Consider the following 18,108-nt stretch of genomic DNA (forward strand, 5'->3'; position numbering starts at 1 on the left):
GGTTGCCCAGAGAGGTTGTGGATGCCCCATCATTGGATGTGTTGAATGTCAGTTTGAACAGAGCTTTGAGCAACCTGGTCTAGTGAAAGATGTTCCTCCCCATGGCGGGCGTGGGGAGTGGAAAAAGATGATCCTTAAAGGTCATAAGCCTTTAAAGGTTTATACTGACTGTAGGTGTGGACTAAAAACTTTGCATATAACATCTTTTTGTGGAGAAGCTGGTTATCTTTTGGGTTGTTACAGTAGGTCACATGTAACATGTGATCGTGTTATATGACCACAGGTCAACATGATTGGTTACAATCTCGAGGAGTAAATTGTATGGTGAAAACTGTATATGAAAGATACTTAAAAACTGCATCATGCTCAGGTAGATGTCTCCTTAAAACTCAAGTTTACCATTATGAATAGCAGGCAGAGAAGTAGGCTGCTACCCAAGTGACCTGCTGTTTGTCCAGGTGGCATCCCTGGAAAGCACAGTGGTTACTGATGTTTCAAATAGCAAAGGGTTTTTCCCCCATAAGAATTCATGTATTGGAAGTGGTGGTGTACAAAGGGACTTAAGAATTTAAATATATGAGGAAGGTATGTGTGGCATGAAAGATGGAGAGGTAGGAGCAGGCTCATCAGCCAGGGCGGAGGCTACCTTTTTGAAACGAATCTTATAGTGTGAGCTTTCTTCCTGCCTCTTTGAGAAGGCAGTAATGAAAACATAAGCAGTCTTCTCACTCCTGAACGAAGGTCAGGGTAAGTCAACCGAGGCAGAGATGAAGAAAAGGGGTAATGGTCAGGTGTGTAGCCTCATAGGTGAAGAGGCTGGCTTCTCTTTGAATGATCAGAGGAAATGGCCTCAAGCTGCGCCAGGGGAGGTTTAGGTTGGATATGCGGAAAAACTTCTTCACCGAAAGCATTGTCAGGCATTGGAACAGGCTGCCCTGGGAGGTTGTGGAGTCTCCATCCCTGGAGGTATTTAAAAGAAGGGTAGATGTGGTGCTTGAGGATATGGTTTAGTGGTGGACTTGGCAGTGATAGGTTAGCGGTTGGACTTGATGATCTTAAGGGTCTTTTCCAACCTAAACAATTCTATGATTCTATGATAATTCAGTCTGGAAAGCCAGCATCTCCTCTATTTCATGGGTTATCTGTCATCCTGTTGTTCTTAGTCTTCCATGACAAATACAGTGAATTTAAATGAATTAGGACAGTATATTTTATCTGACTTGCATATATCTTACTTCTATTCTATTAATTCTTAAGTCCAAAAATGTTTATCTTTTTGTCATAATCAGTCAACTGCTGTGTGGGACAAATGAGTTTATGGCTCAAGATCAGAGGTAAGGCCAACAAGGGGAATGGAAAGGTGAGTGTCCGCCACAGACCACCAAGACATGAAGAAGAGGTGGATGAAGTCTTCTTTAAACCTCTTTAAAAAGAGGCAGAAGCAGCCTTCCATTGACAGGTCCTGTTTCCCATGGGGGACTTTTGCCACCTAGTGCCTCTAGGGAGGCAACGTGGCAGGGCCCAAGGAATTGTCGATTTTTCTGGGGTGCTTGTAGGACAATTTCTTTCATGCAAGTGCTTAATGAGCCAACTAGGGAAAACATGTTGCTGGTTCTGCTACTCATAAATATGGAAGAAGATGGATGGCAGCCTTGGCTGCAGTGACAATGGATGATGAAGTTGAAGATCCCGAAAGAAAGCAAGGCGAGTTCCAGATCAAAGTGTGCTCCGTGGGAGTTGATGTAGATGTGTTCAGGTCATCTTGGTCAAGAGCCTAAACATTTTTGTTCTATTTATTTTGTAATGGTAGAGTGGAAAATGAGAACTGAATTGTGTATCTCTCTAGTGTATACAGGAGAGAAACTCTTTTTTTTAAATGATGTAAGCTAGAATTTACGTAGATGCTATGCATTAGTTTCTATATAGCTGCTATTTTATTTTCCTGCCAGAGTAGAACCCAGAAAAATTCAGTGCATTTTGCCAGTCTGATCATGCTGTTCTTTGGTGACAAAGGAGTAGGTAACTTCTTCGGCATCTTATGGAATACTGATAACTAGGAAAAATAGTATTGAACTTCTTTGAGAGTTATCTACATATTTTAAAAATTCCTTGCTGCTAAAGATTTTGATACTGAAATCTTGTTGTGTAGTGCTTTAAATTTTTGTTTGTTTTAAGATGTTTCTGGTGTGAATTAAATCTGCCAGGTATTGCAAATATGTGTATTTTGCCTGGAGCTTATTTGGTACAATGTTTCATATGCATTTGTGGAATGTACGGAAATAATGAGGACTGGTATTCACACAGATGACAAAATAAACCATCAAAAACACTGAAAAGGATCTTATTTAAGGACAGCCTACTCTGAAGCAGTCCTTCGGTAAGCTACAAAACAACTTCACAGGAAAAGTTAAAAATGACAACTGGTTTAAGAAGAACTTTTAAAAGTAACGTAGTAGCTGAACCGAGGACGATTAGATTGTAAACTCTTTAGGGCAGAGGCTGATTTCTTTGTGTTTCTGCAGAGCACTCCTAGCCAGGACAGTTAAGTAATTATCAGAGCTGGGATAGCAATAACAATAACCCTTAGATGACTAGATGGCTTTAGGCATGGGCAGGTGAATTTTTGAGGGAAAAAACAGCTTGTCTTAGAAAAATTCTTATTACTTAAAAAATGAGGGGAATGCTTGAGTATGTCTAAATCCATTCTTAAAGGGCTACCGTTGTGATCAGAAGAAGGGTCAGGAAGTTGGGAGAAAGTAAAATAGGATGTCTATAAAATTCAGATTCTTCTGAGCGTGATCTGGTTGTGTGGTAAACAGTGCGTATGTATATCTCAGACCTTTCAGTGTCAGGCTGGAATGGAAGAAGAGAAATTCACTTTTCTCCCTCGATGGAGCAGTTGCTGATACTCACCAGTGCTGTTGGTCCTAAGAGTCATTCTGGTCCCCTCATACTGCTAAATAGGAACCTTACTGCATGTTGTCATTATTGTTTAGCATTACAAACAACATCCTACAAAATGTGATGGAGTCAAAACTGGAAAAGTAATTTAATGATGATTTCACTTACATGTTGCTGAATCTCATGTGATCAGAGACTTTGCACACTTCTAGTTTGGCTTGTTCCTAGTGAAAACGCTTCAGATTGTTAGTTTAGACTCAATATTTAAAAAAATGAAAATAAGCCTAATCACTTCCCCGTGGGTGAAACTTCCAGCATTGGCACTTTGCTTCCTCTGACCCCTGAGGGGACAGGCCTTTACTCCAGAACTAGATACGGAGGGCTTGGTGAGTGTCGACTGAGCCCAGCAGTGACTCAGAGCTGAGAGAGGAAGGTCGTGGCATCCTCAGGAACTAGTCAACAAAGTGCTGTGGGAGTAGAGAGGAGGAAATCCTTTGCTGAACCTTCTTTTGATCAAGTCAGAGACTATGTGCCATGTAGTGAAAGATGATTAAGTCTGTCTTAACATGTATAATTAGAAAATCACAGAGTATAAATTTGCTTTGCAGTGTCCTTTCTGGTTGAGTCTCTGACCTCTAATTTTGCTCTCCACTGGGCATCTTTGCTTCTGTCAGTTGCTTTCATTCCTGTCTTTCAACTTTATTGACACCAAATTCAGATGACCCTTTGCTGTTTTCAGGAGAGTTTGAGCTATATGCTTTTAATTTTAACTATCTGGATAAGATGCTTTCTGCTTCATAGAATATATTACATTTGTTCTACAGTTTTTCTTTATAAGGTCCTCTTGCTTAGTATTGGCTTCAGTGCCCTGCTGATGGGTTAGACATCTTTAAAGTTTCAGAAAGACCGTAATGATTTGTTGAATTGCTGAGGTGGATTGACCCTGGCTAGATGCCAGGTGCCCGCCAAAGCTGCTCTATCAGTCCCCTCCTCAGCTGGATAGGGGAGAGAAAAATACGGTGAAAGGCTCGTGGGTGGAGATAACGACAGGGAGATCACTCAGCAATTACTGCCATGGGCAAAACAGACTCAGCTCGGGGAAATTAATTTTATTTATTGCCAATCAAATGAGAGTAGAGTAATGAGAAATAAAACTAAATCTTAAAACACCTTTCCCTGATCCCTCCCTTCTTCCCAGGCTCAACTTCTCTCCTGAAGTCTGTATCTCCTCCCCCCTGAGCAGCACAGGGGGATGGGGGATGGGGGTTGTGGTCAGTTCATCACACATTGTCTCTGCTGCTCCTTCCTCCTCACGGGGAGGACTCCTCACACTCTTCCTCTGCTCTAGTGTGGGGTCCTTCCCAAAGGAGACTCCTCCACAAACTTCTCCAACACAAATCCTTCTCACAGGCTAGAGTTCTTCACAAACTGCTCCAGGGTGGGTCCCTTCCATGGGGTGCAGTGCTTCAGGAACAGGCTGTTCCAGCATGGGTCCCCCACGGGATCAACAGTCCTGCCAGCAAACCTGCTCCTATGTGGGCTCTTCTCTCCACAAGGCCACAGGTCCCGCCAGAAGCCTGCTCCAGCGTGGGCTTCCCATGGGGTCACAGCCTCCTTCGGGCGCATTCACCTGCTCTGGCACAGGGTCCTCCACGGGCTGCAGGTGGATATCTGCTCCACCGCTAACCTCCATGGGCTGCAGGGGGACAGCCTGGTCTCACCATGGTCTTCACCAGGGGCTGCAGGGGAATCTATGCTCCAGCACCTGGAGCACCTCCTCCCCCTCCTTCTTCACTGACCTTGGTGTCTGCAGAGCTGTTCCTCTCAGTTATTCTCAATCCTCACTCCGCCTGCAAAGATGCGCAGTTCCGCTCCCTCCCCCCCACTTACTAACTATGTTACCCCAGAGGCGCTACCACCATCACTGATGGGCTCGGCCTTGGCCAGCAGCGGGTCCATCTTGGAGCTGGCTGGCGTTGGCTCTGTCAGACATGGGGGAAGGTTTTGGCAGCTTCTCACAGAAGCCACCCCTGTAGCCCTTCCGCTACCAAAATCATGCCATGCAAGCCCAATACAATGGCTAATTTTTAGTACGTTCTGTATTTCCTGACTAGTTTTGTGCATGTGTCTTGTTTTCAAATTAGTAATTTTTATCAGATTGACCATAATAACTCCCCAAAATAAAACTCGTGTTTGGCAGATTCATATACCTCTATGTACTTTAAAGATGTCACTTGTCCATACCTTCTTTTAAATGCTTCTAAAATCTCACTGGTGTTACAGATTTCACAGGTATTCAGTTAGCATCTGTGTTTTTCTTACAAAACAAAGAAGCTTAGTATGGTTAAGGTATTTAGTGTTCATTCAAACTATGAAATATTTTTGCTTGCTGAATAGTGAAGCATGTTTTAATGCAGCTAATGTCTTTTCTGGTATTCTTCAGAGTTTTCAGAGTTCTGTAAATAATGTGATAATTCAGTGAGGTGTGCTCTTGCACACTTAGAAATACTCAGTAGTTTTTTTTTTCTTAAATAGAAAACATTAAAATTACGGGGATTTTTTTGGAGTGAAAATGGTGGAAGTTGAGACTTATTCAATACATTTTATGAATGAATACTGTGGTAGGCAAATGTAAGATAAATAATCTTTTTGCCCTTGGCAGGATTTGTTTTGCTTAACTGTGGTAATTTAAAAATGGTTATAATTTAATCAGCATTAAACTGGCGTAATCTGTTAGTTTTGCCTGAAAGGCAATTTTGTTCCCTACTGGCTGCTTCCTGTTGCTTGGTGCTGTTATTTAGCGGGACGGTGGGATTGCGTGTGTTGAGTGCAGTGGTAGTTTATGTTACTTTAAAAGGTTGATGAAATTGCAGCTTTCAAAGCATGCAGCCTGATTCTGTCATCTTGTCTCCAGTCACGGGTGAGAGAACCATCTTCTGGGGTACCTATCTTAGCTGCCCGTTTCAGCATGGGATGAGTTGGGGGGGTGCCCTCCCTCACCACTGATAGAAAGGGAGACTAGACTAAATGCTTGGTTTAGCAATAGCTAATAGTGGGTAAGACGAATCTCATCCTTTTGTAACGACAGATGACTTTTCTGTTTTGTTGTGTGTTTATTAGCTTGCAAAATAATCTAAGCCATCCACATTTTGATGCTACTAAGTTGTTTTTCTTAATGAGAAACTGTACTGTTTGGCCATAATATTAATATTAATGATGATTATAATAATAATAATGAGACACTGTGCCCCTATAAAGAATTTCCTGTGCAAACTTTTAGTGTACATCTCTATCTGCCTAAATCAGCTTTGTAGTTAGTAATGCCCATAAACCTCACAGCATGGCAAATTGAGTCATGTTTTACTTCTAAACTATGTTTGTTTCTAATGCTTATTTTGTGTTAACTCTATTATATAGACATGGAAGTAATGAAACCTTTAATTGATGAACAAAATTCAGATGGCATCTCAGATGAGGAGCATGAAAATAATTTCCTGCCAGTTGAGAAGCATTACCAGCTTGATAATGAAGAAGGCATTACGTACGTATTACTCTTAAGTATCAGTTTGTTAAAAACTGTTGAATCCAACTTGTTTCTCGTGAATAGTTTACTGAACTCTTAAGGGGTTTTCCTGCACCCTCAGTACAGTTTTGTTGTTATTCTTTGGGACTTTGCATAGTTCTGTCAAAAAGCAGCCCTGTTTGAGTGTGTGGAAGCTAACGACCTACTGGCCATAAAATATTCCAAGGTGCCCGTTTGTAAACTGATTGGGTCACTCAAAATCCAAGCACTATTTAAAGAAGATTTTGATTGGTTTTATCTTTTCATTATGAAACTTCAGAAGACTTTGGAAATAATCTATTTGTTAAAGTTTAATTAGAAGATCTTGTAAAGGTCTTTTTTTACCTTTGACACACTTTGGCTGTCAGAGCTGTGATTAGTAGCTGGTAATTGTTTTGAATGTTATTCATTCTAAAATAGCACTGGTGAAACTTGGTAATTTTGACTCTAAGGCAGAAGGACAATAAAACTGCACAGCAAATAGCCTTTTGCGAAGGAACTGAAGATGATACTTGTATGTTCAATTGGAGGGAGCTCACATCTAAAGATCAATAAGAACATTCTTTGAATGTGCCGGACTACTTTAAAGTAGTTGAAGTTCACAAATTATCCCTGTGTGTTAATGGATGATAGAGAGTGTGAGTTTGCTTTTGGTGTTTTTTTTTTTTCTTATTCCCATACCAATCCAAGTGTACTTCTGATGTGACTTTTTCTATGTTTATCCCAGGTTTATACAAACTCTTACGCACCTCCTCAAGGGAAACATTGGAACTGGGCTTCTTGGTCTTCCACTTGCAATAAAAAATGCTGGCATTGTGGTAAGAATTCAGATATTTTTCATAGATTAGAAAAATTATCTAGAAAGATCTACAGATATATTTCAGAGCCTGGAAAACTAAAAGCTCAACCAGCTTCAACAGAGTTGTGTTCTATTTTTCCTCTTTAGTTTGGTGAAGTTATTACTGAAGATTGAGATTTTTATTTTTTAAAAAAAGTTGCTACTTCACTCTGAAGACTTTATAGCATGTATTGTATTTTTGCTTAGCCAAAGTGTTCTTCTGGGGAAAACAAAAGCTTTATAAGAAAAAGAAAGATTTTTGATTCACTCACAGTCCTATGATGTCTCATGGGAATTGTTATAGGGTTGTCTTATCTTTGTCCAGACTTCTCTCTAGCCAGATTGTATGTCCTAGGGTGCAGCGTCAGCTTGTTAAATCAATCTCCATTTTCTGCAGAAACAGGGTATAACACAGGCTAGTTTGTACTGGGTAACAGACAACACATTTCCTAAGGCAGGGTAAATTTAATTTAATTTAAAGGAAAGAAACCTTTCTTAACATTGCCACTTTAAAGCGTTTCAATATGCAGTCTTCTCTCTTGACAAATTTTTTTGGCAAATAGTTTAATGAAGCTGTTAGAGGCATAAAGTTGTTCATGCCCATTTGGTATTTATGGCTTGATCACCCCTGAGTAGCCCTCTGTCAAGTAGTGAACTTTTAAGTGAGGAATGCCATAAAACATCAGTGGCAAATCCTCCTCTGAGAGGGGAAAAAAATCCAGTTGCATAAGATTTTAAATTATGTATTTATTTGCTACAATATGAAATTTTTGCATGTGAAGATTTTCTCCCCAGCATATTTTCATGAAAAATTCTGTTTCTCCCCCATGTTCTCCCTTTTTTTTTCCATACCAGATTGGACCAATCAGCCTTGTGTTCATAGGAGTTATATCTGTTCATTGTATGCACATCTTGGTACGTTGCAGCCACTGTCTATGTCAGAGGTAAATGTGGAACTACTCATTCTGATGCTGAGTTTGAGTATTTTTTTTCTTTCTTCTTTTCTATTTTTAATTTTTTGGCCTACAGAATGTCCTGATGCTGTAGCAGTTTCTTCAGATCAGAATCTTATACTTCAATGAAACACCACTCAAATTCTTACTGTTCGACTATAAATGATAGCTGTGCTTTGTGCAACACTGCATTAATACACTGAAAGAATATTTCTTCTCTGCTCATACACAAAATTAAGTTGGTTTAACTTGTATGGCCCAGTATTCTGTTCCCTGTTTTAGCTGACAAATAATCAGATCTTTCTCATTGTGATTTTAATTGCTTAGTTTCAGTCCTTTAGTCTTTATCTTCATAGCTTCTGAATTTTCATAGCTTTGAAAAGTGCCCAATTTATAAATAACCAGTTTATAAGTACTTTTATAGGAACTAGAGATAAACTAAGAATTGCTGTTAATGTCTTTCATGATTATATGTGAGCTCTGTCTCTTTGGATTGTGACAACTTGATTCTTCCAAATCGTAGTGCTGAAGGAATGCGTTAAAATGATGCTAGTGAGCTGGAAAACACTAGATACCCCTCCAAGTGAGATGTACAGTACTGAGGGGGAAGCAGTTATTCAGATTTTACCAATAGATTACTTTGATTAATAGTGACTTTTATTAAACATTAGTATCTTACTGTCAGGTGTTAAAGGGAAGCAGTGGGAGGGTCTTGTATTAAAAAAGTGCAATTAAGTTTTTGAACTGAATAGAAACACAGAACTGTTTGTGTCCCTGTAGGTGGAAGAGCTATCTTACTAGTTTAATGTGATATTGTACTCTAAAGGGATCCTGTCGTTCCTGAATTCTTTGGTTTTTTTCCTCTGTAGTTTTGAATGGTTTTTGAAGAGGTACATAAAACTAAGATCACTGAGGCAATTGTGATTGACAGCTTGTCCAGGAAAATCTGTTGAATCCTGTTGAATTTCTTTGTGGCTTCTAGGTTTGGATTAATTTCTTAAGCTGATATTATAAGAATCTATTTTTGGATTACTATATCAAGAAGGTTGTTCTGTAAGAAGCTGATGTAGTACTGTTGAATTAGAGGGAAGCAGCATTGTGATTCACATGCTTGTAGAGTGCTGAATAGCCGTTGCTGGGGGAAAGAAGCCCAAACCACACCTTTAAAATTACGGAGCTGCAGAATGGTGCCACAGGTGATTACTTATTATAATCCTGGGAGGCCACCAGCATTTTCAAGGTAGGAATCTAGGCCCTTGTAGTTTCTAGTAACTCTGTTCTTTCTTCACTCGTTGCTTTCAGGATGAAAAAATCCTCTCTGGGGTACAGTGATACAGTTAGTTACGCCATGGAAGTGGGGCCCCTGGCTGCTCTTCAGAAACGAGCTCCTTGGGGACGGTAGGTTTGCATAAGAGTTTAATTTAATAAATTCGCTATTAAAATTTAATGGCTATACTTGGAATGGTTAGGAAAATTCGTTTTTACTCAGGTGTTACCTGCTTTAAGAATGTGTTCTCCATGCTTGAAGTATTTTTATGCAGTGTTATTTGTTATTTCCTGCAGCTAGTAGTGGTGACATGAGAGGATTGGGGAGTGTCTCTGTTGGGCATTTCAGTTTTCAGGGCTAGAAGGGCTGTGAAGAAAATAATTCAGTAATATAGGAAGAGATGTGGTATAACCAGAAATGCATTCTGTATTGTCTCATGTAGTGAAGTAATTTAAGTTTTCATTCTCTTTTACCGTAAACACATTTCTCTGCATCAGAGTTCAGTCTTTAAGCAGGATGACACTGCAAATGTAAATGACTTCAATATATTTATTCTGAAAGGAAGCAAAACAATTCTTTGTTTCCTGTTTAAATATAACATACAAATAATGGAGAAATATTTACTATATTTTACAGTAATGACATGCAGATATTAATAGCTTGTTGTCTCTCTTAAATACTTTATCCCTCTTCTGAAAAAGACCATTATTTTTCCTTTGCCATTTGTTGCTGTATAGCTGTTTATAGAGTTTATGGTATGACTACACAGTAGTGAAACTCCAAAACTCAGACATGTTGTTCAATACTAATTGAAAGTGGGCTTTTTTCCTCCCTTGAGGAAGAATTTTTTTTGTTCCTGTTATTTTCAAGGATGCAGCATCTTACGTCATGTGTTTTGGCTATTACTTTGTTTTAAATAAGAAAAAGGTGAGTTAATCTTTTAAGATCTTTTGTGATGACTCCATAGGAATAGAGTAGAGTTCAGTTAGAGAGAAAATTGGTTTGTCGTGAAATATAATGACAATTCTGTAATGCACCAAAGAGTTACAAGCCACAAATGGCAATTTGATTTCCAGAGACACTGTGCTGCAGCAAATCCATTCTCTGAGGCAGATCTCTGCTGTATGCCTGACTGTAGCAAATAGCTTCATTACAGGGTGTCTTCATTGTGTATAACATTTTTCAAAAACAATCTGAACCATAGTTTAGAGTGATTTTTCAATGAGATAGTGTCGGAATGTGTGTTTGGATACATTGATATAGACCCACTTAGTAAGATGTGAAAATGTTTGTTATCTTGAATTGCTGAAACTTTTACTGAATAAGACATTTGATGGCTGGTCCTCGTGGAAGACTGCTGTGTTAGGGGCTAATGGCCCCCTGCAGAATTTATACGTGCACTGAATATATATCTCTGTTGTTTGTATTTGTACCACATTGTTAAGTCTTTGAATTTCATTTTGTGCCACTCTAAATTATGTACTTTTTCTTTTTGAGAAAATTCGCTGCCTATCCAATGTTACTTTAAAAAAGAAGCACATATAAAACCACCCTGTTTGGCCATAAGAGGAACCTGCATTGCAGTGCTCATGAGATTAATGTGGCATTTGAATCTAGCATTTTGACAACTGTAAAAAGGAGTAGTAATTGCATTTTAGGTAGTAATGGGTTAACTTTTTGGATCCTAAGTATAATGTATGTTTGTTTTTTCTTCCTCAGGTACATTGTTGACTTCTTCCTAGTGATAACACAGCTGGGATTTTGTAGTGTTTATGTTGTGTTCTTGGCAGAAAATGTGAAACAAGTGAGTAATGTTACTGTATGGAAACAGTTAGGGTTTTAGATTTATTTTCCTCGCTTTTATTTCCTATCCTTATTTCACAAGTAGTTCTGTGGGATGTTATAAGAAGTTGAGAGGTGCACAGTATGGGTTCTACCACGGTTTCCACAAAAGAGCTTTTGGTAAAAAGGAGCAATGTGCAAGGTGAACTAAATTCAGATCTTCTGCAAGTGTTTGTGGCTTCACTGTTCTCTGATTAGTTTGTTGAATTTAAAAATTAATTGTGGAAACTGTAGAAAATAAGGCTGAAACTGGTCTAAGAGACAGTTGTCCCTGAATTCTTTTTATTTTTTTTTTTTGCCAGGCCTCCTTCCGACTTCCTTTTTTCCCCCTGAACTCCTGGGCATATTTTTTCCTGTTTTCATGTCACTGGCATCGTTCTTTGGTTCGTGTTTAGTCTCTTTGCTTTTCTAGAACAGTGTCACCTGCCACAGAATCCATTGCATCTAAACCAGACCTGGTTTTTGTTCTTAAAAATGACTGACACTGAAATTTCAGCAGCCTCTGAAGTAGTCAGTTCCAATGCTTTCTTATCTGTTAGAGAGCAGCTTCTTAGTAAAAGCTTAAAAGTTCTTATTGGCACTGTAAGTCCTTTATCTCATGTTCTAGCTATAAGTAATCTATTATTTTCTATTTGTGGATAATGTTTATATATTTGAATATTGTTATTATATAGAGGGGGAGACATGATGGAATCTAATAATTCTTGCTTCTCTGTGAACGCTCTGCAGTTGGTCACGCCTCTCTTTTTAATTCTGAGTTTTGTTCCTGAAGTTGGTTATGCTGAGGTTTTGCTTGTGACCGATAGAGCTGAAAGGTCATTTCACAGGTCTTACAGATCTTATTCCAGATTTGACACTTCAGTGTAATGGTCATTTTGCGGGAGCATGTCATTGCTAACTCATGACTGACTTATGATCCACTGTGATCTCTCGTTCCTTTACTGCAGAGCTGCATTCTAGGCAGTTCTTCTGGTTCTTCTTTTTCTGTACAGGTGGTTTCAGTTTACCTATAAAATCCTTTATTTTTCCTTATGGATTGACTTTTAACTGTTCTCAAGGTTGAATTTTAATCCTGTTCTTTAATAGTCTTTCACTTCCCATCTGGAATAGATGTTTAAAACCTGCTTACTACATCATCTGTGTTATTGATGAAAATATTAAATAGCACTGCTCATGTAGCAGTTCATGTGTTTCACTGTAAATAGTATTGCACATACATTATGTAGTATTAAACGTACGCAAACACAATTCAATATGTTTTTAAAATGGATTGAATATTAATTATTAGAAAAATACTGTGATTCATTTGTGCAGGTTGATTTATTTAAGGATGTCTGAAAAATCAAATATTTTGTCATGCCATATTGGCAAAAAAATCAATTAAAAATTGTAGGTGAACCCCCACAACCGCAAATACCTACACACCTTGCAGACAACCTCCAAATCTTTCAATAAAATACCCCTTTCTCCCCCACAACCATCTGTCACTGATAAAACCAAACAAAACCATGCCTGTCACTTTCATGACAGCTGCTTCTGCTTTCATCTGTGTTTTTTGCCTCATTCTCCAGTCCTTCTAAACTCATCTTTTTCTCATTGGTGGAGGTTTTTCTGTTGGCGGGGTCCCTGCTGGTCCCTTCTCTTTGCACACTCGGCAGTTGCAGTCAGCAGTTTGTATGTCTGAGCAAGTAGTCCGTGGGAGGTCAACCAGCACAGCTTGGCTGCTCGGACAGGAGCCGCAGGCACTTTGAGCTTGTGCTGCTCTCTCCTCCATGGGCTTACTAAGATGCAAGGACTCTACCAGTGTAGTCTGCGGTGTTTTCTGCTCATAAGATTATGATTAGTCACTTCACATAAAGCTAATGAGGATGAATCTGGGCCTGTGTCTAAACACGTGTGCTTCTATATCAGTGAAGTGAGTGGGGAATAAGGTATGGCAGGTTACTGAGCCTTGATCATCCATATGGACTCTTATTCTACCCAAAAGGTGAAGTAAAGGTGTCTTGGCATAGCTTAACTTACTTTAATTAGGAAGAAGAGTGTCCCCTTGGGCAGTTAGTACACAGAAGATAGTGTGGGGTTTTTTCCTGCCTTGTTGATGACTGTTTTTATATTGTGTTTAAAAAAGTATTCCAAGTTCCATGGATAAAGATCCTGTCAAGGCAAGGTGAATTTGTGTATTTGGAAGCTGGATACTCTGTAATTTGCATCTTGGGAGAGGAAAAAAAGACAACCAATCTCAAAAACTACAGTCCCACTGTCACAATCTATCTCAATACCTAAAAATCCAATTTTACATTTGATGTCCTTTTGCTGGCCTTCTCAAATGGGGATTTTTATTGCATCCTGTGTAATTTAAGTTCAAATTGAAACCTTTCCTATGAAATACGTATCTGATAAACTAGTTGTTATATATGTGTTTTGACCTTAAGCAAAAGGCAAGGCTGAATACATACTGAGCTTGGCTTTTGTAGATTTTGAAGAAACCTTTTCAAGAATCTTGTTGCTGCTTTCATGAAGAAAAGTTGAAAGATCTTACAGAAAAGCAACTTCTGCAAAAGCAGTGGCTGCAGAGATCCATGACATGTACGCTGTGAATGAATTAAAGTCAGCAATTCAGACGTCCCACTTACAAGTGTAGTTGACTCAGCTTGCCCTGTGTTCGTTCCTCTGGGAGGGAGAAGGCTGTGCTTTCTTCCTGGCAACTTAACGTTGCAGAAATCTGTCCCATAGAGGGCACCAAAGAACACAACTTGTTACTGCTTTAAATCTAGTTACTTGTGGTGGTGGAAGGATGAGGCAGGTGAATAGAGGGAGTGAGGGGGTGGGGAGCTAAGATAAAGGAAGAACGTAGTAATAATGTTACTAATATCACTCCTTGACCAATCCCTCTGCATTATGCTCTCTACTCTTGTAGAGTGTTTGTGTGTTTGGTGTGTGCAAATTAAGCTCATTGGAACCAGTGGGAACTTCCACTGAGATCTTTTCTTTGATATTCTTAGCTAAAACCAGTACCAACCCAAATGTAGTAGTCTCTTCCTTCACTTTATTTACTTTTTCAGAGAACTAAGATGTGACAAAGCATTTAAAAATTGTTCTGGCACATGAATGGAATATTCCTCAGTCCATATTCCTTTGAGGTGAATATTTAGTTAGACACACAGTGGTGCAAGTGATCCTAAATATTTATTTCATCTTTTGAATTCTGTGAAATGTTTGATATACCCTTCTCACTAATGGATATGCAGTATAGCTTCTGGTTCTAAGTCTTTTCTGATTAGCATCTGTGGGACTAGAACAACATTGGCTGCATTACGTTAGTGTTTTCCAGACACTTTGTGCTACAAGATCCTCTTCCCAGTAATACTGAATTTGAAATGAAGCTTTTCCTAAGGAATATTTTCCTGGAGCACCAAAGAAACTCAGGTTGGTGGCAAGAGTTCTGGTTAAGTCTGGCAGTGTGCAAATAAGGGGATTATGGGTAAAAGTGTCTAGAGTTGGAGAGGAATGGTGAAACTGGAACAAACAGCTGGAGATTGACTGCAGCAAGGCTGGAGCAGGAACACACTGTGACAGAAGAAAAGAGTCTGTGCCAAAAGAGTATGGTCCCCTTTCATGCCATAGTTGCTTTGCTTTTCCTGTTTGAGCAGCAGAAGACCTTAAGTCAAGAGTCTTGGCATTTATCAACATGCTCGTGAATATTTGCTGAGTTCTCTGGAAAAGTGTCCTTTTCTCATTGTTTGCTGATAGAGCTAATAAATGAAAACATGTTCTTGCTGTGTGGGAGCACTTTATTAGATCTTTAGAACTTTGAAGATGACCCATCAGTGGGATACTACATTATGGAATTTAAATTTGTTTCAATTTTTTGTAAAATGGAAGAAACTCCCAAGACTTAAGAAATTGTGCTTAGACATAAAACTAGAAGTGTTAAAAGTTTTGGAAGGTGATGTTGTGGTTTAACCCCAGCCAGCAACTAAACCCCACACAGCTGCTCGCTCATTCCTCCCTGGTGGAATGGGGGAGAGAATCGGCAGAGTAAAAGTGAGGTAGTTTGTGGGTTGAGATAAAGACAGTTTAAGAGGTAAAGCAAAAGCTGCACACAGAAGCAAAGCAAAACAAGGGATTCATTCACTCCTTCCCATGGGCAGGCAGGTGTTCAGCCGTCTCCAGGAAAGCAGGGCTCCATCACGCGTAGCGGTTACTGGGGAAGACAAACACCATCACTCCAAACGTCCCCCCTTTCCTTTTTCTTCCCCAAACTTTATATATTTAGCATGATGTCATATGGTGTGGAGTATCTCTTTGGTCAGTTGGGGTCAGCTGTCCCGGCTGTGTCCCCTCCCAGTTTCTTGTGCCCCTGGCGGAGCACGGAGAGCTGAAAAAGTCCTTGACTAGTGTAAGCGCTACTTAGCAACAACTAAAACATCTCTGCATTATCAGCACAAATACAAAACATAACCCCATACTGGCTACTGTGAAGAAAATTAACTCTATCCAAGCTGAAAGCAGGACAGTTGAGTACTGAGTAATAATGAAATACCAGAACTAAGTGCACTGTGAAACATTGCTTTGGGCTGTTCATACCACATTACAGGATTACAATATAGTCTTTATCTGCCTGATAACATACTGGTTTTGTGCTTGAATAACACAAGTGACTTCTGATTAAATCACCTCGCGAGTGCAGGCATCACTGGCCTTCGTAGTCACGGTGCCTAGTGACTTCAATGGCTGTGTGCTTTGTTTTAAAAACCACAGTGAAATTTCTTCACGTGGTTTAGGGAAATGTTTGTGGAACTCCCAGGTACAGTAATGATAAGCACAGAACAAAATGCAGATAATGTGCGTTCAGGTTGGAAGTTGAACAATATTCACTGGGCTCTGTGCATCAGAAAAGAATATTTATGTATGTCTATTTGAAGAACAGATCCATTGGATGGATAAGTGAAAAGATTTGTCTAAACTGGCTGATATTCCAATGATAGTTCAGATTATGTTGCTTTGTTTAGGAAAAAGGCAGTTAGATATAATGTCTGCTGTTCTTGGCCCAGCATGACTGCTACTCTCTGCTAGTGCATCACGGCATATGGCAGGAGATTGAAAGTGATTGTGTCTGGAATATGAATCTGAGATTATATTAATTCTAATATTTAGGAGACTAAGTCAGACAGACAGTGAGTCATAGTCCATCCTAACACAATCAGCAGTAAACTTGCACTGAGCTAAACAGCATATGAGAGTTTAAAAAACAAAAAGTCTTCTTGCTGCTTTGTATTTTGTTACTTGTTAGAATAGTTTTAAAGTGTTATATTATTAATTAGAAAAAATTAATAAAACACTTTCACAGTGATGGTAATATTGGCCTGCACCCGAACAAATCAGTGTAATATCTTCATTAGGGTCTTCCTCTGCTGCTCTTTACTGTCAAATCTCCCACAGCCAATTGCTCCACTCTAAGAGGGAGAATGGTGATCCTCTTTATAATTTTGCATTTTACTTTCCAACTCATCTTCTACCTATCAGTCACTCTTGCCTGTTTGTTTAGCTCTCATACAAGATTAACCTTTGCTGGTTTGTACCTGGTGTGGTTCTTCTGAGCCAATGTACAGAATCACTATTCTGTCATGTCTCAAAATCCACTTCTGTGGTATGGATATCTCCTGTAAGTGGTACTGTGCTGACTGATGTTGTTAAAGCTGCTTTATTGATACGAAGTTGATTTAAAGGCGTATATATATCCACAAAAGGGAATAAACTGTCCTCCTGTGCTTTTATATCTGTATAACTGTTTCCATAACATCAGTTACGTGTGTGTATGTGTACATAAAATTCACCCCAAAGTGCCTGGTAATGCAAAAACCTGTGTATAATGAAAACAGCTTGACAGTCAACAGCTGAACTGAAACTTGCACAAGTTTTTCTTTTTTTTTTTTTTAGATAAATTCAGATATTAATTTTGAAGTCATGGGCTTCACATTTTGCTGCATGCAAGTAATAGCTAGTGGAGAGTAAATTTCAGAAACCTCCTCCTCACCCAGACCATACTGCTACCTTTAGCAGTGTTACAGTTCACAGTAACCTCTTCATCCGATGGCAAGCTGATCTCTAAAACGCTCTGCCTGGGATAAGTGTGGGCTCTTTCAGCCAGTACTAGGGTATAAGTGGAACTTAACTAACCATTTCACATGTTTTTTCTCTATACAAAGATGTAATCCTCAATAGGGTAGGCTTTGGGAAACAGGGCTGTTTCAGGTAGGGTGCTGTTTTTCTTTTTTTACTTATTTAAAGACTTATAGCAGAATAATCCTCTGGGGTTGGTCAAATCTCACTAGGGTGAAGGCTATCACAAATATACAAGGTTTGTTCCATTTTCGGAGTTGACTTATACCTGTATACAATGACAGCTATGATCACACAGAACAAAGATGGGAAGAGAGTGAGGAATTACCCTCCTTTATACTGTAGAAATCTGGCTAAAGCACTGTCATTGCTGTGCTCTGAAGACAAAGAGAAAAGGGGGAGTCTGGGTCAAGATGGGCTGTATCCAAGAGTGCTGGGAGAAACCTGAAGTCTTTGAAAGAGCATAGAGAGTGGGGGAGGTCTCTGAGAACTGAGGAGAGGCAAATATCTTTTGTCTTCATAAAAAGCCAAAAGAATAATTTGGAGAATTACAAGCCAGTCAGCCTCTCTTCAATCCCTTTGAAAATCAGGAACTGAGTCGTCTTCGAGCACATTTCTGGGC

General features: G+C 39.3%; 1 protein-coding gene across 4 annotated transcripts in view; it reads left to right on the forward strand.

Annotated features, from left to right (window-relative positions):
* SLC36A4 (solute carrier family 36 member 4) overlaps positions 1 to 18,108 on the forward strand; it is a 120,792-nt gene that overhangs the window by 7,976 nt on the left and 94,708 nt on the right. For 3 of the 4 annotated variants that reach the window (XM_064441377.1, XM_064441379.1, XM_064441378.1), the window contains exons 2-6: positions 6,319 to 6,442; positions 7,191 to 7,281; positions 8,157 to 8,245; positions 9,557 to 9,652; positions 11,241 to 11,325. In XM_064441377.1, coding sequence (XP_064297447.1) covers positions 6,319 to 6,442; positions 7,191 to 7,281; positions 8,157 to 8,245; positions 9,557 to 9,652; positions 11,241 to 11,325 — 485 coding nt within the window. Of the gene's footprint in view, positions 1 to 6,318; positions 6,443 to 7,190; positions 7,282 to 8,156; positions 8,246 to 9,556; positions 9,653 to 11,240; positions 11,326 to 18,108 lie in introns of those variants that run through there. The other variant, XM_064441380.1, reaches the window with a different exon arrangement.

The sequence above is a fragment of the Phalacrocorax carbo genome, chromosome 1 (genome assembly GCF_963921805.1).
Source record: "Phalacrocorax carbo chromosome 1, bPhaCar2.1, whole genome shotgun sequence".
Taxonomy (NCBI): Eukaryota; Metazoa; Chordata; class Aves; order Suliformes; family Phalacrocoracidae; genus Phalacrocorax; species Phalacrocorax carbo.